Source organism: Polyergus mexicanus, unplaced genomic scaffold (genome assembly GCF_030449975.1).
Source record: "Polyergus mexicanus isolate NDT 795.1 unplaced genomic scaffold, iyPolMexi1.0 SCAF_5, whole genome shotgun sequence".
Lineage (NCBI taxonomy): Eukaryota > Metazoa > Arthropoda > Insecta > Hymenoptera > Formicidae > Polyergus > Polyergus mexicanus.
The window spans coordinates 11,576,115-11,594,145 of NW_027223325.1; the positions used below are offsets into that span (position 1 = coordinate 11,576,115).

At 39.3% G+C, this 18,031-nt stretch overlaps 1 protein-coding gene across 3 annotated transcripts; it reads left to right on the top strand.

Annotated features, from left to right (window-relative positions):
• The first annotated feature begins 603 nt into the window (after nt 1-603).
• Nucleotides 604-17,798, top strand: Atos (atos homolog atossa). 3 transcript variants are annotated; one of them, XM_070296762.1, is made up of 9 exons: nt 604-1,099; nt 9,480-9,697; nt 10,094-10,317; nt 10,662-10,884; nt 11,019-11,187; nt 11,493-14,118; nt 14,501-14,822; nt 15,058-15,257; nt 15,648-17,798. In XM_070296762.1, exons 2-9 carry the CDS (start codon nt 9,482-9,484, stop codon nt 15,814-15,816), a joined length of 4,149 nt encoding a protein of 1,382 aa, XP_070152863.1. In that variant the 5' UTR covers nt 604-1,099; nt 9,480-9,481; the 3' UTR covers nt 15,817-17,798. The 3 variants fall into 3 exon arrangements, with proteins under 3 accessions (XP_070152863.1, XP_070152865.1, XP_070152864.1); XM_070296764.1 differs by lacking the exon at nt 604-1,099 and adding an exon at nt 8,363-8,715; XM_070296763.1 differs by lacking the exon at nt 604-1,099 and having other exon boundaries at nt 9,288-9,697.
• The last annotated feature ends 233 nt before the right edge of the window (nt 17,799-18,031 follow it).

Below are 18,031 nucleotides of genomic sequence, written 5' to 3' on the forward strand. Positions count from 1 at the left end.
TCACTTTACGTGCGAGATTGATTTTTATTTTAAATGACAATTAAGGGAGAAAATATGTACTCTGAAATGATAGTTGACAATAGTTTTATGTAATGCACTTGATCATGCGCCGTATTGCATTGCTAAATTAAATGACAAATTAGATAATGTGCAATATATTTTTCGATGCAATTTTTTAAATTATATACTTATTATATCGTTGATACAATTATGTGTCTATTATGCAATCTGATCTCTCGTTTTTATTCCATAAAAATATATTTTAGGATACATCAGAATTAATGAACATTTTTATTTTCGAAGTCTGTTGCAATTAGAAGAAACAAGAGAAAATCTTTTTCGGATACCTTAATTTGGAGTGATATTTTCAACGCCATAGTATGCGCTTTCATATCCTCATTAATTCACTCGCCATATTGCAATTTTGACAGAACACGGAATTATCGACGGAATATATATCGTTTGTAATCGCACTCGTACTTACATTTGTGAATTTCATGCGCGCGCGCCTAGAACATATCCGCGTTCCGATTATCACTACAAACGCATCGAATCTGTCCAATCGGAGCAAAGATATTTTGCTCCTCTCACGCTGATTGGCCAATCGTACGAATTAAAGTATTCGAAAACGTCAAGCGGAGCGCAGTTCTACGACAATTGTGTACAAATTTATACCGAAGGAACATTCGATTTGGGAACCAAATGGTCGCGGTCAAGTTGGCAATCGTGCGCGTGCGCGTCCGCGCCGATCCAACGCGCATCATGGCGGCGCATCTAGCGGAGTCAGACGGAGCCAGTTGGTAACAGATCTTCGAGCGGGTCGGACGTGTGCGAATCGACGGTCCCGTTCTGTCCCCGTGTTCGGTCGAGCGTTTCTCGTTCCGATCGCGTCTCGGACGCGTTAGCGTCCCATCGGTGCGAGTTTCGTATCTGCCGACGAGTAACGGCGAGTGCCATCGTCGTTGTCATCATCCGTGCGACGTCGCGCCGACGACGATCAGCTGCCATGGGGCTCGTCGACGGGATTATTTGACCCACGGGAACGACTCCAGGCTCGTCGGTGGGATCGTGAGTTGTCTCGCGTAAGCGCTGCGAATCGGTAAGTGCAAACGATCCCACTTTCCATCGTCGTCGCGTGAGACCCCCCCATCTGTTCGCTCTCGTCATTTTGACAGCGTTTGTTATTCCTCCCTTTTATTCCGCGGCGCGAGCAAGGACGTTTCCCGTGAGGAGAAAGCGTTTCCCCGCGATCGAGAATTATCGTCGTGGTTAACGTGCGGTGACATACTCGATCGTGCAAAACGTATGTCAATGCGCTTCGAGATTCGTCGAATACGCGAATTGACGCAAAAACCTGCGAGTGTCTTGATCAAGGTTGAGAAACGCGCGACATAATCGGTATCGTTCGCGATATCGTTACGTCAACACGTTTATTCTCTTACATTATTTTGCAATAAGCTTCGCTGTGCATCATCTTGCATCATCCAAGCCAGCAACTATATCAGGACGTCTATTCTTTCAAAGAAAGAAACTATTAATACTGTCTTGTACCTTTTCATTTAAAATCTTGTGTTGTCTTCTTTTCTTGGATCTGGTTTCTTTAAGATGATTTTATATATAGCTAGCTATTCCCCGAAAAAGATCTTTGGGCCCTACATAAATTCTATCCCTTGCGAGGGTACATTACCATGTTGTGGCGAGACCATTATAAATGCGTCGGTAAACGGATCTATTTCGCAAATATAAATGAGTTTCGTCACGTTTTCTTAGCCCTTTTGCGATACTAATAGCGCGGCGTCGTGTTCCAGCTGTTCGTGACAGCTCGGAAGGGGGCACCTTTGTCCGCTCGTCGCTCGCCAAGCCTGGCGCGGCCGATTGTTATTTATCCCCTCAGCGATGCCCTTCTTCGGCTCTGGTCTCGCAACTGGATTTCGCTCGTAAGAGAGAACGAGAGAGAGAGAGAGAGAGAGAGAGAACATGTGTATTTTAAACACTTTCCACCCTTTCGATACTACTTTTTTAGCGCAAGAAGAATATAAAGTACTTGTATATTGATGAGAGAGTTTGTAATACACTTGAATGGTTCTTTTTTACATTACGTTGACTTGAGTTCAACGGTTTTCCAAAACGTCTAGAACATCTATCTCAATCTATAGTTAAACTAATCTTTTTTTTTTTTCTCTTTGAAGCGAGAATACATTTTTTTCGCGTAGTCCTTGAATCATGTGCGTCTCTCGATGCTATTTATCAAGAGACACGCATAATAAGTTATATAATTTATTATCCGCGTATTCAAGGATTTTTTTATTCGCGTGTACTTGAAAGTTATTGAAATGTAAAATTATCCTTTTTAGCGTGTTTTAAAATTTATGCCACGTGGCTTGAAAATGAATGGAAACGCGATTTATTTAAAAGACGATATTTGATTAAAGTTCGTAGTTGACCGAACCGAACGATCTATCTTAACCGACGCGAAATTGTGCCATTTTAAACGTGATAAATAATCGCGCTTCGATAATATTCAATTTATATTCAAGGCAAGAAAATATGTGCGAAAATGCATTATGACTGTTTCGCCGATAAAGACGAAGAAAAGCGATTGCTTCATTTACTCCAAATGTCGCGAATCGATAAAACGACATCTTCCATTTATTCCACAAATGCAGACAAAGAGAGACATGGTAATTTTTAAAATAAAATTCAAAGATAATCAAAATATTTGTTTTCGTCTCTTCTTCCCCTGTTCTCTATTTCAAGTGTACTATCGCCAAACTCGAAGAGATCACATCGTCACACGGTCTGCGATCGTTTACCGAATCTTTTAAGAAATGAAATGTAATTCGGAGGCTGGGGTCCAGCAGAGTCTACTTCAAGCCTATCGAGCTTTTATGGCTGCACGGTTGAAAGATACACACGCGTCTTTCTCTTTCTCCTTCTCCCTTGCCGAGCGTATCAAAACAACACGAGGGCGTCGTCTCAACTCGTTCGTTGAACCCGACTGTTTTGGATGTGCGCTAAAAAAAATTCAAGGTAACGCCCGCGATGGACGCTTGGCTCCCTTGATCGTTCTCCACGCGAATCTCGAGATGCAGTTTCAGTCTCGTTAAGGAAAAAGAGAACAGGACCCCGATAAGATCAGGCAAGATGAAATCCGTTAACCCCGCTCGCTTCTCCATGGATCCTCAATTATCTTTAACTTTTGAAGATGTAAACTACTCGAGTTATCTCGCGACAATCGAGAGATAACAGATGGAGCTGTGCAAACATTCAAAAATTTATACGCATTTCCGCGAGTGAATAGAACCGAAAGTGTGCTAAGTGTCATAGATGCGCATTATTATTATTTTTTTTTTTTTTTTTTTTTTTTATAGTTTTATAACACCGTAACAACTGTATCTAAATATATGAAATTTTTCGAAACACAATCAATGTTATTCTATCTTCATATCTTTTGCAAGTTTTATTAACATTTATAACGTTTAAATAGGCAATTCTCCCTAGGTATAAGACATCCTTTCTTCCGAAGCATCGATAAAAAGTAATAGTTTAGCGTTCTCTCATGAGGCGTTAAAAAAATAAAAAGCGTCACGCGAGGACTGCGAGGTCCCGCGCGTGTCCACGTGAGTTAAAATTGCAGATCTCGGCCTTGGTGGGCAAGTGCCTATAAATACGAGATTCGCTTATAGGCGATCCACGACCGAAGGTACAGCAGCGCTGCACCGTCGTCGTCGTCGTCGTCGTCGTCCCTCGACAAGGCTGCACGCGTTAGGAAACGCGCTTGTTCTCTCTCTCTCTCTCTCTCTCTCTCTCTCTCTCTCTCTCTCTCTCTCTCTCTCTCTCTCTCTCTCTCTCTCTCTCTCTCTCTCTCTCTCTTTCTCTCTTTTCTTTCTCTGTCTCTTACACATTATGTAAGGCCCCGCGATATCAGGGGACGTGAACAGAGACGTATAGGATATTCCAAAAGCAATAGCTTACTCACTTCTTTCGAAGAACGATGTTTCTTTCGCTTTCACGAATTCTTTTGCAACTTTTCTCTAGTTTGATTTTCTCAATTGAAATATCGGAACGCTCAGTTCGCTCGAAAAAATATTTGTTGCAAATATATGGTGGAAGGGAGATTTTTTTTTTTTTTTTTTAACAAATTAAATATTCCAGGTGAAAATATATTAGAACTTTAACAGAAAATATATAGTGTTAGCTGGACAGAATTAAAAATGGGAAAGATACGATGAAAACATCCAGGATGGTTGAGGATTGTGAGCCTGCGAGTTATCAGTTTTTGGAGTAAATAGAAAGTTGGGAATAGATTACTTTATCGGGTGTGGATGATCGAGAGATATTGGTGGAAGATGGATTTTTACAGCACCTATTGTAACATTAGCACAGCACCGAATGCCCGCTATTACTCTAATCGCGCTGCGCATTTTGCGCACGTAGGCACGTGCAACCACGCGCAATCGTGAAATTACAGTAGTGTTGGTTGCATAATATACAGGTAACCTAGATCTGCACCCACTGCTTCCCACTACTGACCTCGTTACCCTCCCCGGTTTTGCCCTAGCGTGCAGAAACCTTTATCGCAAGCCGAGATGCTGTTCACATCTTGGCGAATCATCTCGGCGAATGGCGCAACAGAAAAGATAGCACTCGAGGGAACCTAAACAGAAATCTAAGCGAAGAAGACTTTCAGAATTCGAGACTTCAAGTTAAAAGATGTAGATAAATGCAAAGTGAAATTTATATATCTCCTTTCGCATACGCTCACGTTATTCTCGCGTTTATATGTCAATTTATTGAGAGAAAGGAATATTTCTACGCGAAAGGTGAACTGGATTCACAAATAAACCACTTGGCAACTCGAATAAAATCAGATCAACGATCTCTCTCTCTCTCTCTCTCTCTCTCTCTCTCTCTCTCTCTTTTTCCCCTGAACCATCGGAGCTCACTTTCACCGGTGCACGCTGTGCGCTTGCCTTTGCTTTTATTAAATTATTTCGTCGCAAAACAACTGGGATCGTCTATTTTAGAAGAGACGTACGAGAAACCATATTTCTATTATATTATTTTGTCACTTTATAACTAGCTTTGCTCTGTGCTCTGTGATAAATTTATTATTTACAATCTGAAAAAGAGAACTCGGAATTTCACTGAAAATTTTTAAACGTTAGATATTTTTGCACATAGAAACGCTACTATCGCGACTGTTATCTCGTTGTTACAAGATTTGTTATCCTGGGATATCCTTGGGATATAGGTTTGTCCGGAAACCGTGTCACCCCCTCGCTACTTGGGCCAGCCGACCCAGTTTCGGGCTCCCAAGTGCTCGTGAAATGCGGAACGCCCGGTAGATGGACGCTCTAGATATTTTTTATTTATTTATTTTTTCAGATGACCTGGCTAAAAGAGATATGGATTTTGCTTGAATTTTCTATACAAGCGGGAAAATGACCGTAGAATACGTGAATTGCGAATCTACAATTAGCTGACATACCAGCTAAACGTAGATATTGAAGCTTAAAGGTCAAGTCGAATGGCGACTGTGTTGCAAGCTTTACTTACATAGAAAATTTTTTGTTGTGCATACGAATACATACATGTATATACATATGTATATACAAATTAATCTTGATAATGTTACAACAAATGTACTCGTATGTTTGTCTGTGTCTGATCTGACGAATCTGCTTTTGAAAGATTTCCCAATACTTTTCATTTCATGATCTACAATGTTAAAGATTAAAATTTAAATGATAATAATAAAACTTTATATGCGCCGCGAATAAACACGATATTCTTGTCGATAGTACTGCGTTTCGCCATCGTAAACGCCGAGAAACCTACCGGAAGAGCGAGTTTATTTCTGGGCAGTCTTGAAAGCGTTCCTTTGCCAGTCGAAGAACGAACAAGATCGACGTGTACGCTGCGCGATGTCTCAGACAAAGTCAATTCATCCGTTACCATCATTTTCTATCACAAAGAAAGATTCGATAAAATGAATATAAGTAAAAAAGTTAATCAAAAAGGATTTATTTAGAGAAAAACTGTTTGGACTTTATAAAATTTAAGCAAGTTTAGAAAATCGAGAAGGCCTTTTCTTTGTTTGTCACGGCGTTATATCCTTTTTAAAACTTATTTTCATAGATAACGCTTTTTTCACAGTCCCCTCTCTTCCCCACGAAAGAAAGGAGATAAGAAAGATTCGGATAAGCAAACAAAGGTATCAGAATTAGTACGTCTTTAAGACATTATTAACATGTGCTCGTGACAGGTTGAGTCATATTATGTTTTCTTGTCAGATTCTATTTTCTTCAAGCTGTACATAGCACATCTTGCCCTTTATTATTCATTAGAGAGAGATAAATGAAGGATGAGATAATTATGTTTGATGTGTTCTCAAATAAAAGAGAGGGAAAGAGAGAGAGAGAGAGAGAGAGAGAGAGAACTTTTAAACCCTTCATCCTACCCGCATCCGCAATAAGCGTGAATATCGCTTGCACGCTCAAAATGACGCTAAGTCTAAGTCTAAAGGATAATAGTTCAAAGGTTTTTTTTTTACTGAGTGTATCACGGATAAATTAATCTTGATTTAAACTGGAGATATGAATTTTTAGCGTCTTAATAATAGTGATATTGAGAGTTAATTTGAAATCTATCTTGAATAAGAAACACAGTTGAGTCTTGCCTCTCGCATGTCATCGTAATTAAAGGAACCGTACAGACTCCCTGAGTCAGAGAACTCGAGCATGATTCACAAATCTCCCTGACTCATAAATCGTATTTAATATGTCCACACTCGGTTCTGAGATCACGGAGGCCTGGCGAGCTGAAAATGGAAAGCATTCTAATTGTCGCGAGATCCGCGCTCCGCGCTGGCTCGCCATGTTCTGACAGCGCGTCGACGCGATCAGCTGTTCGGCGACAGCAGCGTCGCTCGCGCCCAGCTGTGAGCGGTGCGCTCAGCTGACGACGCCATCGATACACACCGCTCTCCCTCTCCTTCCTCCCCCCTCTTCCCTCGCAATGCACTCAATCGTTTCCCCCTGTTAATACGAACGTTCAGGAACGGCTCAAGTGCCTCGGCGCCAGTTTATCCGTGGTTCATCGTGCACATATGTCGAAGAAATTTTCTGAAATTTTTGAATTATTGAGTTTTCCAGATATATCGCAATTTTATCAATTCTCATTTAAAGTGCGCGAAATGCGAATTATATTAAATGAAACGTAATTATGCTACACGTGTCGCAGCGTGCTCTTTGTTCCGTCTTTCTCGTCTGATAAAATCAGAAGGACGAAAAAAATATCGCGGTAGCCAAACCGCACGAATGTGTGCGTTTCGCTGACGTAACGCGGGCAGAGTAGATATTAAGAGACCTCGAGTTTCCGCTCGTGTGCTAGCTTTTCGTTTATATAACGCGACGTTAAGCATCCGGTTGCGAAATGTTCGATCGCGTATACCTAGTATATGCTGAATAATTTTCTTTCATCCGCATACGGTATTGCTTTCCGTACGTTTTTCCCGATAATGTCTAATCTTCTGAAAATCAAAGGGGCGGACGTAATTTTCAGTCAAAAATTTTTCGGAAACATGACAGAGACGTAGGTGAAAATTTAATTTTAAGGAATGATTAAGAAACAAATCTTTTGTATGTTATATAAAATACATGTGGCTTTTTTGTTTATTTTTCTCGCGAATGCTAATTTTTTTTTTCTAAATACGATCAATTGCATCGAAGTACTTCAGCAATTAACGTTATCTATCGCGGAAGATGTATTCCTTATCTTGTTTGTGGATAGAATCGTAATTGATAATCATTGATTACTTAATCGACAATATTCGTGTCAAAATCAAGATAATGATATTTTTGGGAACAACCGAAGTATATACCAATGAATCGTTCGATCGCAACTTATATTTGCACAATTGTATTATTTCATAAATTAAACGACTTCTATTTTATAAATCGTATGCCTCATCATTGATATCTACAAAATGCCTGGCTTATTGATAGCACAAGAAATTGTCAAATAATGACATATGGTTAATACCCTTGATTTTCTCATAAAATAAGAAAGAAACGTCGCAAAATTTTTTTATATTAATCTAACAAGAGCATATCACAAAATCGATATAACTTTTTTTCCGACATCGCGGACACAGACAAGATATAGAAAAATAACGGAGTTTATCTTCAAGGTAAAAAGAAAAAAGAAAAACAATACGCAGCGGAAATGTCACGCGGCTCATTTTCTCGTATACGCAGCAGCGAAATTTGAACTCCGTCGAGACTGCGGTTTCCACTCCCGTGACTTATTATAATATTGTATAAACGCACTACGCCACGCTGCTTATATAGGAAGCGTCGAAAACGTTTACGCGCAGAAATCGTCAACGATACTCGCGAGTCGGCGATGCGCAAGCCGCATCGGTCTTACCGATGTTGGTTGTACTAACCGTCCGGGAAACCTGGAACCCGTCGCGAACTGCACCTTGTTTTCTTTCGTCACGTGTTGTACGTACGCGCGACCGCGACTATAACCAGTCCTGCGGACGTGACACAACAACAAATTTAAAGGGACGACAAAAATTCAAGAGGCACTCCTACGAGCCGTCCCGAGCACGTTGGCCCGCGCCCCAAGTTCGCGAAACAATCTCGATCGTTGTTTGGTGATAAAGTTTCCGCGAGCGAGATATAAGGACCGTCGAAAGATTTACATGTAGATATATTGCTGAAAGTACAGGGTGTTATACAGTGGGATTACCCTCGTTCTTCTTTTTTCTCGTCCGATATCTACAGCAAAAAATTTAAAATTCCGCGAATTTCAGCATTCCTCTAATTCACGCACGCTTATTGAAAATTTTAATTTACCTTTTTCCCTTTTTCTGTTTTATTTCCGCAAATTTTGCCTAAAAATAATATAAATCTCACACCATTTCCTATATAAGGCATTTTTCAGATATTGACAAAAATAACAATAATTTTTCTTTTAGTTTTTTTTGAATATTTTAGATTTTTCTGCGATAAGAATCTTTTCATTAGTTTTTAACTTTTAATTTCAAGTATTTTCTCGTGGCCGATATTTAAAATGACATTCTGTGTAAATAAAAATCATTCCAATAGGATGAATAAAGAAAGAAGATTTAATTAATTGTTTCTAACTGTCCTTAATTGGGAGAAATCAATTGAGGAATTAAGTGCAACAATAGCACAAGTCTCGAAACTTTAATATTTATTTAAAACGAAACACAAAATCACTACGAGTCGCTATAAATATTTATTGCAATAAATTATTTATCTATAACTATTTGATTATTTTATAATCTTTATGTGTCTTTGTTAAATTTATTTATTTTTAACAGCTGACTTTTCTAAAATACTATTCCCCGATTTATTTATAGTATTAATTATCGCCTGATTAAGGTATGGCTAAATTCACGATGTATCGCGATAATGAATAAATCGGTTTTTCTTGGATTACAGGTATGCATTGCCTAGGCGCGGTGACAGGAGGTGGTACCTCCAGCCCGAACGGGGCTGCTGGCCGGGATGGTGTTCTCAGCGTGTTTCGAGCCCTTGGAGTCCTTGTGTGCGAAGGGAGAATCCAGGGCCCTCCGCGTGGCTACAAAGAGGGCCCACACTGTGCACCGCCTATGCAGGCGGTTCCGAACGACCACGTGTGCGACGAGAACAACTATCTGGTAAGTAACATATGGTGTCCCCGTTACTCTCCGTTGTTCCTAGGCGACCTACTTTTACGCTGCTTTCCCAGCGGGCTATAGAACGAGCGAGGAGATTTGTTTGTCAATTAAGCGAAATAATTCCAATCTTTACATTTACAGGTTCTACATGGAATAATAAAATGTCAGATGTATCAAGGAATAATTAGATGACATAATATATATTTACCCTCTTACGCGCAAATTGGTCAATCGAATAAAATGATGACGATAAACACACAATTATAGAAAAACTTGTAATATTAATTTAAAAAAAAAAAAACGATACTATTGAAAGTAAAAAAGAATTTTCATAGTATTAAAAAAGATAATTACAAAAAATAAATTAATACAAGATATTTTCTTTAATTTTTCAAGTGCAATCGATATCGAATACTAGTTCAAGAGATCGCCGAACGTCTCTTCGTCGGGTCCTATCTATGCGTGGAAGTGCTTCTGTGCAGCGACTGTCCATGCGGTTTGGGAAAGTCCACATGCAAATATCCCGTGTATCCCGTGCCGTCCTTATCCATCTCGCCATGGCAAAAATGTGCTTCGGAAATGTTGTTGGAATACTGGTGCATCTGCGTTGTCCCGAGCAAGTAAGTTTCTAATTACCTTGCGGCAAAGAACAATACTTCATTCTTTGCCGCAAGGTAATTAGAAAATCAAATGGAAAAAATGAAAAGACGCGTATGAGTCAATCGCAGTTATTGATGCGCAGACAATCAATTTTAATGTGAAGAGGAGCACAGTTTTATTTCCAATTATTTGTTCAAGAAATTACATTCTGATAAAAATTTATTCATTCTGGATTGGCTCGTATTTATTTTTGTCTCTTCGATTTAATTCGAGTCTCTCAATCTTATTGTTAGTGATATATTTCTTAATCTATTTAAGAAATTTTCTCTTTTGTATCACTCTTGTATCGGATTGCTTTTTCCAGGAACTCAGAACCAATGAATTTCCAAGGATTATACCAGGCAGTACGTTCGCGGTTGCACTTCAGTCAAGTCGCAGCATGGTGGTCGCGCAGCAACGGCGCGGAGCCAAGCTATATTGCCACCCGGATTGTACCGTACACCGAGGATAATCTCAGTAGATTCCGAGAGACGCCAGTGGAGCATACCTTCCCCTTGGCTGGTAATGGCGACGGAAATTCCATCAAGGTATATGAAATTTGTAACGTTATTACACATTGTACATTGTATTATTATACATTATACATGATACAAATATTATATATTGTCTTATGTTGGTTCGATCAATGCAATCGATTTATCGTTGTAAATTTTCATTCCAGGTAACGGTTTGGGCACTGCCGCGGATGGAGGAAATGCCTGTGCTCACGTGCTCGCTGCATCCGAAAAAGGAAAAAGATGAGGAAGACATCGCGAGGGCGTTAACGCCCACAAAGAGCATCCCGTTGGGATCTGTCGGTGTGCAAAACCTCGAGGGCCTCGTCTTGCCTGGTAATGAACCACTCGCGCGAAGATCCCATAATTGCCGCATCGTCATCTTATAAATTGATTCTTGTGACAATTATTATGCGTGTTCACAAACAAGCACACAGGTATCGGTTAAATTCTCACATTCTCATGTTGTTCTCTTGAATTCGAGACCAATCTGCAAAAACTTACAGAAACGTATATTATTACGCGCAGTTATTTAATTTAGATTCGTTTAAGCGGCAGGAATCGATTTTGATATTTGGACAATCGCCAATCATCAAGAGATAAAAAAAGAGTATAAATTGTATAAACTATCTTTTTTATAGTTCTGGTGGACGACAGATTGCAGACTACCTGCAATAAATCGGGCAAGCATGATTGTCGCTGCGAGGAGGAGGATACATCTCCTTTATCGCCCACCATTAGATCTAATGGCGAACGGAAACGTCGTCGATCGCTTCCCTGCGGTCCGGCGGAGAGTCCCTGCGTAACCTTGCAATCCGCGCCGTTACCGTCCGTTCAAGAATACATTCTACAAGAGATAAAAGACAACATCAACTCGTCCAGCTTAAATTTGGGAGGCTCTATCGAGATGGCAAACAACAATCGTAGCGTCACGCGAATTCTACAGAATAAATCGGAGAACAGAGACGAGGTGAGGACTCGTAACAACCTGAACTCGGATCATTTGGAGCGTTGGTTCAAGATGCAGCTGAAGCTCGAGAAGGATGAGGGCAATTTGGAAAAACGTTGCAAGCGCGCGACTACCGAAGAAGTCCCAGAGATTGTTAATTCGAAGATCAACGTTAATCGAATCGAGGAAAGCTACAATAATTCTGTTAAGAATTTAAACAATTCTGAAACCGAGCCCGGTGGCTCATCGGAAATTACATCTACGGCGAAAACCGGTGGACTATTGGACAATCTCGGGAGTACCTTTGCTCCTGTCAGCTGGTCCTTTGTTTCTTCTTGGCAAAACAGTAATATGAATAGCAAATTTCAGAGTTTTCGCGGCGCGAAGATCCGCTTCAATGATTCCGAGAAGAATTACAAATCGCCGATTTTTGCGGATGTGTCCAGTCACGCTCCGGCCGGTCCCTACGCTCAGCCCAACCCTTTCCACGAGTCGAATCCCGGTCCGTCAACGTATGAATTGTTGCAGAAGCTAGATAACTCCGCTTGCACTGTACATCAGAGTTGCTCCAAGAATGTCAATAAGATAGTTGCGGAGGCGCGAGTATCGACCGGTCAAGATGGTTTAGAGATCAACAAAGAAGACAATATCGCCAAGAATAATCAGAGGAAAGCTGGTAAGCGAGGTCAGTTGATGTGGACGCTATCGTCTTCCGATGAGAAAGATAAGAAGGAAGAGGGGGGATTATTTGATTGGTTCAGCAAGGTACCCGGAAGAGTTTTGAGTGTTGCAGCTACTAAGGATTACGTCGATAGCGGCAAGACAAAAAACGGAAGTTTAAGACAACCGGAGCGTTTAACTGGACAACAAGACGCCAATCAGGAAATCAAATTCAAGAACTGCAATTTAGAATTGAGTCAGCGTGAGGTTGACGAAGTGTTGGCGGTATTGCGAGCGAGAACACCGTCGGGACGTAGAAGAACCACTGTCAAGAATGTGAGAAAACGCGGAGAGCGACCCAATGAGAGAGGCTGTGACGATGCAGTGGAGAAGGTTTCGATAAAGTGCGCAAATTCCAATGAAGGAGTAGCTCGGAGTAACTCCATAAATCGCAACGTTGGAACTGTCCGAGTTCGCCCCCTTAAATCTTGCGAAGATTGTAGCCGCGGATTATGTAAGAAGATAGATCATCAAGTACCGGAAGAGCAATCGAGCCCTTTGGACCGTGTCTATTACGACTTGAACGTTTATCATTCAGCGCACTCGAAGCTTACTTGTAACAATACTAATAGATTAAACGAGGATCCGCGCGTGGAAAACGCGGACTGCTTGCGAAACGTTTCCACTAAAGCGGACGTGTTGCTTGGAGCGATTCTGCGGACTACCAAGGATCCCCAAAAGGGCCTGTCGAACATTTCATCAAACGGGACCAGATCAAGATCAACGACTAACATCGACAATGATAGCAGCGACGATGATCTTCATTCTTCGAACACCGATCAGCAGGACCATAGGACAACCGCCATCTCGTCCAACGACGAGAAATCATTGCCATTTAATAAGAGATTCCATCGATTCCGGCAGTTGTTCAAGAAAGAAATGGATAAGAGGATTGCCATGATGGCGCAAGAGAGCCCATTTTCGCCGGAAAGCTCACCGAATTACGCGCATCTGTCACAATGCTTTGATTTGACGTCGTTACGCTACAACAACGAACAGTCGAATTTGCACAATGCGAGAACCAGCCGGGCGAAACGGCGAATCGACTTTGTGAACTTTCCAGAGAAGATTGGCAAGGGGAAAGAAGCTGCAACGATGGTTCCGAGACTCAGTACAAAAGACGCACATCAAAACTCACGCAAAATGCATAGTACAAATAGCAACGATCGCGAATATAACGATTCTGCGGGCCTAAATAACCAACAGAATCATCACGACAGACGGTTGCTCGAAGATACGAAGGAATCCTCTGAGGACGAGGATGGAGAATGTAAAACTGCGAGGGACATTGTTGCTGTTCATCGGAAGAACGATTCGACTAGTCCGACTATTCCGCAAAGCGAACACTCGTCTTCCAAGGTACGAAACAACAACAACAAGGACGATATCGTAGAGACGGGAGACGACGAGACTGTCGACAAGAGCGTGCCATCCGCTCTCGAGCAAGAGAGATTCCGCAAATCTCTGGAGAATGCGGCATCAATGGTGTTCCATAGTAGAACTGGTCTGCCGCTGACTTCCAGTCCGGCACCTTTGAGGAGGGGCAGCTGTTGCTTCGACTATGACAGCAGCTTGAATTCCGTCTCCTCGAAAAGAAAGTACGAAGTGTGAAGTTTATCGGAATATTGTGAAAAAAAATATTCGACGGCAATCAGTGAACAGTATTATTATATAACTGCAAGAAAATTATAATCTTTTTTTTTTTTTTTTAGAAAAATTATTTATCTGATAACTTTTTTCCTCCACAGATTTTTTTATCGCGCGCTGTTATATTAGAGATAAAATATTATACAGGTATAAAATTACATGTTAGATTAGAGTTACAAGATACTTTTTGAAGAATATTTGGTGATAAAATAGCGTTGAAAAATGATTATAATCGAAATTTGAAAAATGCAATTGTAATACTTTTCATTGATGCCGTCATCAGTTGATGTCACAACTTAAGTTTTTTTTCTAAAACGACGTTTCGCATTTCAGTGCGTTGTTTGAATTGAACACGCCGCCGAGTCCAGGTGCGGTCTCATTGGAAGAAACTGATCGCGAGACAGAGACTGCCGGTGAGGGCGAAGAGACACCTAAGAGACGCTCCAGCTCTCGCCACCGACCACAGAGTCACGCTCTTCTAGGCAGTTTTGAGGAATCGGCGTTGAACGGCAGACTCGAGCCGGTGTCTACGGTTCACGGTTTCACAGCGGAACTTGGGGCCAGCGGTTCTTTTTGCCCGAAACACCAGAAGCTTCCAGTCACTGTGTTCTTCTATACGCTCGGTGACAACGACAAAGTCTCCACACCATACCTTGTACGTTTTTTAGAAATAAATCATCAATAAGGTATTCACGCGTATTTTAAGCGACAACATATGTTGTATATAATTGCTGTTATAAATAATATTTGTCATATATGAGTACGTATATTGTTTATAAATAATAAATAATCACATACAAGCACAGGTAAGATAAAATCTTAAGGATATGTAAACAATGGTTAAACGATTATTCGATAACAAGATATTAAAGATTTCTTTATTTTTACAGGCTCATATCAATCTTGAGAAAAAGGGCTATCAGGTACCAAGAAATGGCACCATCCAAGTAACTCTTCTCAATCCACTGGGTACAGTTGTTAAGATGTTCGTAGTATTATACGATCTATCTGACATGCCGCCGCGATCTCATACTTTTTTACGTCAAAGAACACTGCGGGACAAAACATTGCGCTACCTCGTTCACCTTAGGTACGTCTCATTCTAATTTAAATAGCGTTAAAAAAGCAATGAAATTTATATATATATATATATATATATATATAATATAAACCTAAACAGAGTTGGAAATAAATATTCAAATTATGCATGAATTTGCATTTAAAAAGGTTAAAGATATAAAAATTGATAAATGTTTAAAACAATATTTTTAAATCTTTTTCAGCTTTTTTTGTTTAATTGAAGATCTACTATACATTTCCATATAGTAAACTCCCATATAGTATTTTATAGCAGAACCTGTACTCTAGGAATAATTGAAGGAAGCAAGAACGCTAAATAAATTTTTGCAAAAAACTTTTGCCTTATATCAAAGATGATTCCATAGATAGAAGACAATGACGCACGTATGAATTCTTTCAGATTTATGTCCAGTAAGTCGGGTCGAATTTATCTGCATACAGACATCCGTATGATCATTTGTCGTAAGTCCGACGTGGACACGGCGTCGGACTTTGGCTCGGAACCACCGAAAGAACTCAGGAGTTACATCCACGGCCCTACAAACCCGAAATTTTCGCCAAGGTGCTGAGCCACGTGGTACTTTCCATGGGGCTGCTGCCAATCGTTCCGCCCGCCCAGTCCCCCTCAAGTCAAAGTATGATCCGACAAGATCCAAATTGGAGATTGATTTTTGTTCTTCTAAATATTTGCGATTCATGATGCGGACAACTAAAATGATTTTTTTTTATGCTAATAGAAAGAAGTAATCAGAAAACGTTCTTATTATTTATTATTTCTAAACATTATCTTGTTAAATTATAAAACATCGGGAACACTTGTAGAAATAAGTTATCATGTTAGTTAAAGTAACAATATTAAGACGAAAAATGTGTGTACATATAGTTCTTTCAAATTATTATAAAAAATATGTCCTATAAAAAAATTTTTTTTTATTGTAAAGAATTATAACCGAAGGGGGAGTGATCACGAATCGAAAATAAGCGAGGGTATTACGCGGAAAGATCAACCGCTCATGTTGGAAGAATAATTTATATCATTATTCGTGATACATCTCTTTCTTTTCCTTTTTTAGATAATTGTAATATGTAGTCAAAACATCAAGTTCTTTTTGCGTTACTTGGCAGAGAACCAAGTGTTAGATAATATGGAATTGTTCCAGCAATTAAGTTCCAACACAATTGGTTAAGTAAAACTAATTTGAAATTGCGATTACACTCCCAATGTCATTTTGATCGATAGTTTATGCTTGCAATATAGAATACTCGTATATGCAAAATGATAATTCCGTGTGCAGTATCTTTAAATTTGTTCTTATAGCAATTAATAATATTACATTTCGAAAATTCTGTTAACTAAATTGAATAATCTTCATTTCCGATGCAACAATTAACGATCATGAAATGATAATTGATCGACTCGCAATATATTTTGAATTTTCTTTGTCCTATGCGTTTATACGTAATAATTATTTTATAGTATATACTGCTAATCATCAATTTAATTCACGGAGTTTGTCGCAAAAGTTGGACGATCTCGTTGAGAGGCCATTTTCTCAACTTATTGCTGTAAATATAGTCACGCGTAGAGAGTAAGTCGAATAAGAATTTTTAAGCAGGATGATAACTGCCATTGTGTGTGTAGCACTTTACGTTGAAACGAAAAAAAAGAAGTGATATAAGCGCGGAAAAACGTCGACGAATTCGGTCCCGCGTTCGGATCGGATATATGTGAATCTTAGGAGAGATCAAAAATGAGTGTGATTGAATGGTACGTGCAATGAAAAGTACAAAGTTTCTCGTGCATTACTTCATGTTCTCGCAATGGATCATTGTAATTTCCGATGAGAAGAGGAAATAACCGAGAAAAAAATTGAAAATTCTTTTCCCGGAAAACGAATGTGATTTTTGTGATTTACATGCGATTGTGATTTGTTCTTTCTTCTTTGTGATCCGACGAATGAACGCGAATGAACGCGAGCGACCGGAACTCGCGAATTTTTCCCTGGATTAAAAAAATGGTTATTTACACATACATATATATGTATATATAAATCAGAACACAATCTTTGTGTCCGTAGCACTGTGATGAATATTTTGATAGACTATAAAAAAAGAATAATTATAATTACTATTATTATTACTATTACAGAATAACACTATTTCTGCGTAGTGAACATGTGTAGATTTAATCGATTCTACTAATATGTCGTGCGAAGAAATATAATAGTGCGTAATTTACTAATTAGCGCCAGATTCATACGCCAATTTTAGAATCGTTTAAGGCAAATGAAAAGTGACACTCGCGTTTTCCTTTATTTTTCTAACGAAGTTCCATGTGAATTGTGCGAAAAAGTTGCGCGAACGGTTGGGAGAGCTTACATTCGATTGGTGAATCTTTCACATATGCTTTACATGGAATAATCATAATATGCATCTATTATTTTGTAGGTATGAAGCATTTAATCATGAAATTAATTGTATAAATGAGAAATGTGAATATGTGTACACACACACACACACACACACACACAACATGCATATATATATATATATATATATATATATATATATATATATATATATATATATATATGCAATATTTTGCAATTAAACGTTTTTATAATATTTAACTTTTTATTTATACAGTTAATTGCATCATTCAATTGTTTCATACTTACAATAGATAAAAGGAATACATGCATATATCATGTAAAAATTTTCCTTTGATTTAATAAATATTTAAATGTTACAGCTATCAAATCGAATTTCGCTCAAAATTAAGTA

What these genes read in the sequence shown, in the direction of transcription:
- Atos (XM_070296762.1), top strand. Translation starts at nt 9,482, where the DNA reads ATGCATTGCCTAGGCGCGGTGACAGGAGGTGGTACCTCCAGCCCGAAC. An exon ending in GCGACGAGAACAACTATCTG is followed by an intron (nt 9,698 to 10,093) that starts GTAAGTAACATA and finishes TAATTTTTCAAG; the next exon opens with TGCAATCGATATCGAATACT. An exon ending in AAGTCTCCACACCATACCTT is followed by an intron (nt 14,823 to 15,057) that starts GTACGTTTTTTA and finishes TTATTTTTACAG; the next exon opens with GCTCATATCAATCTTGAGAA.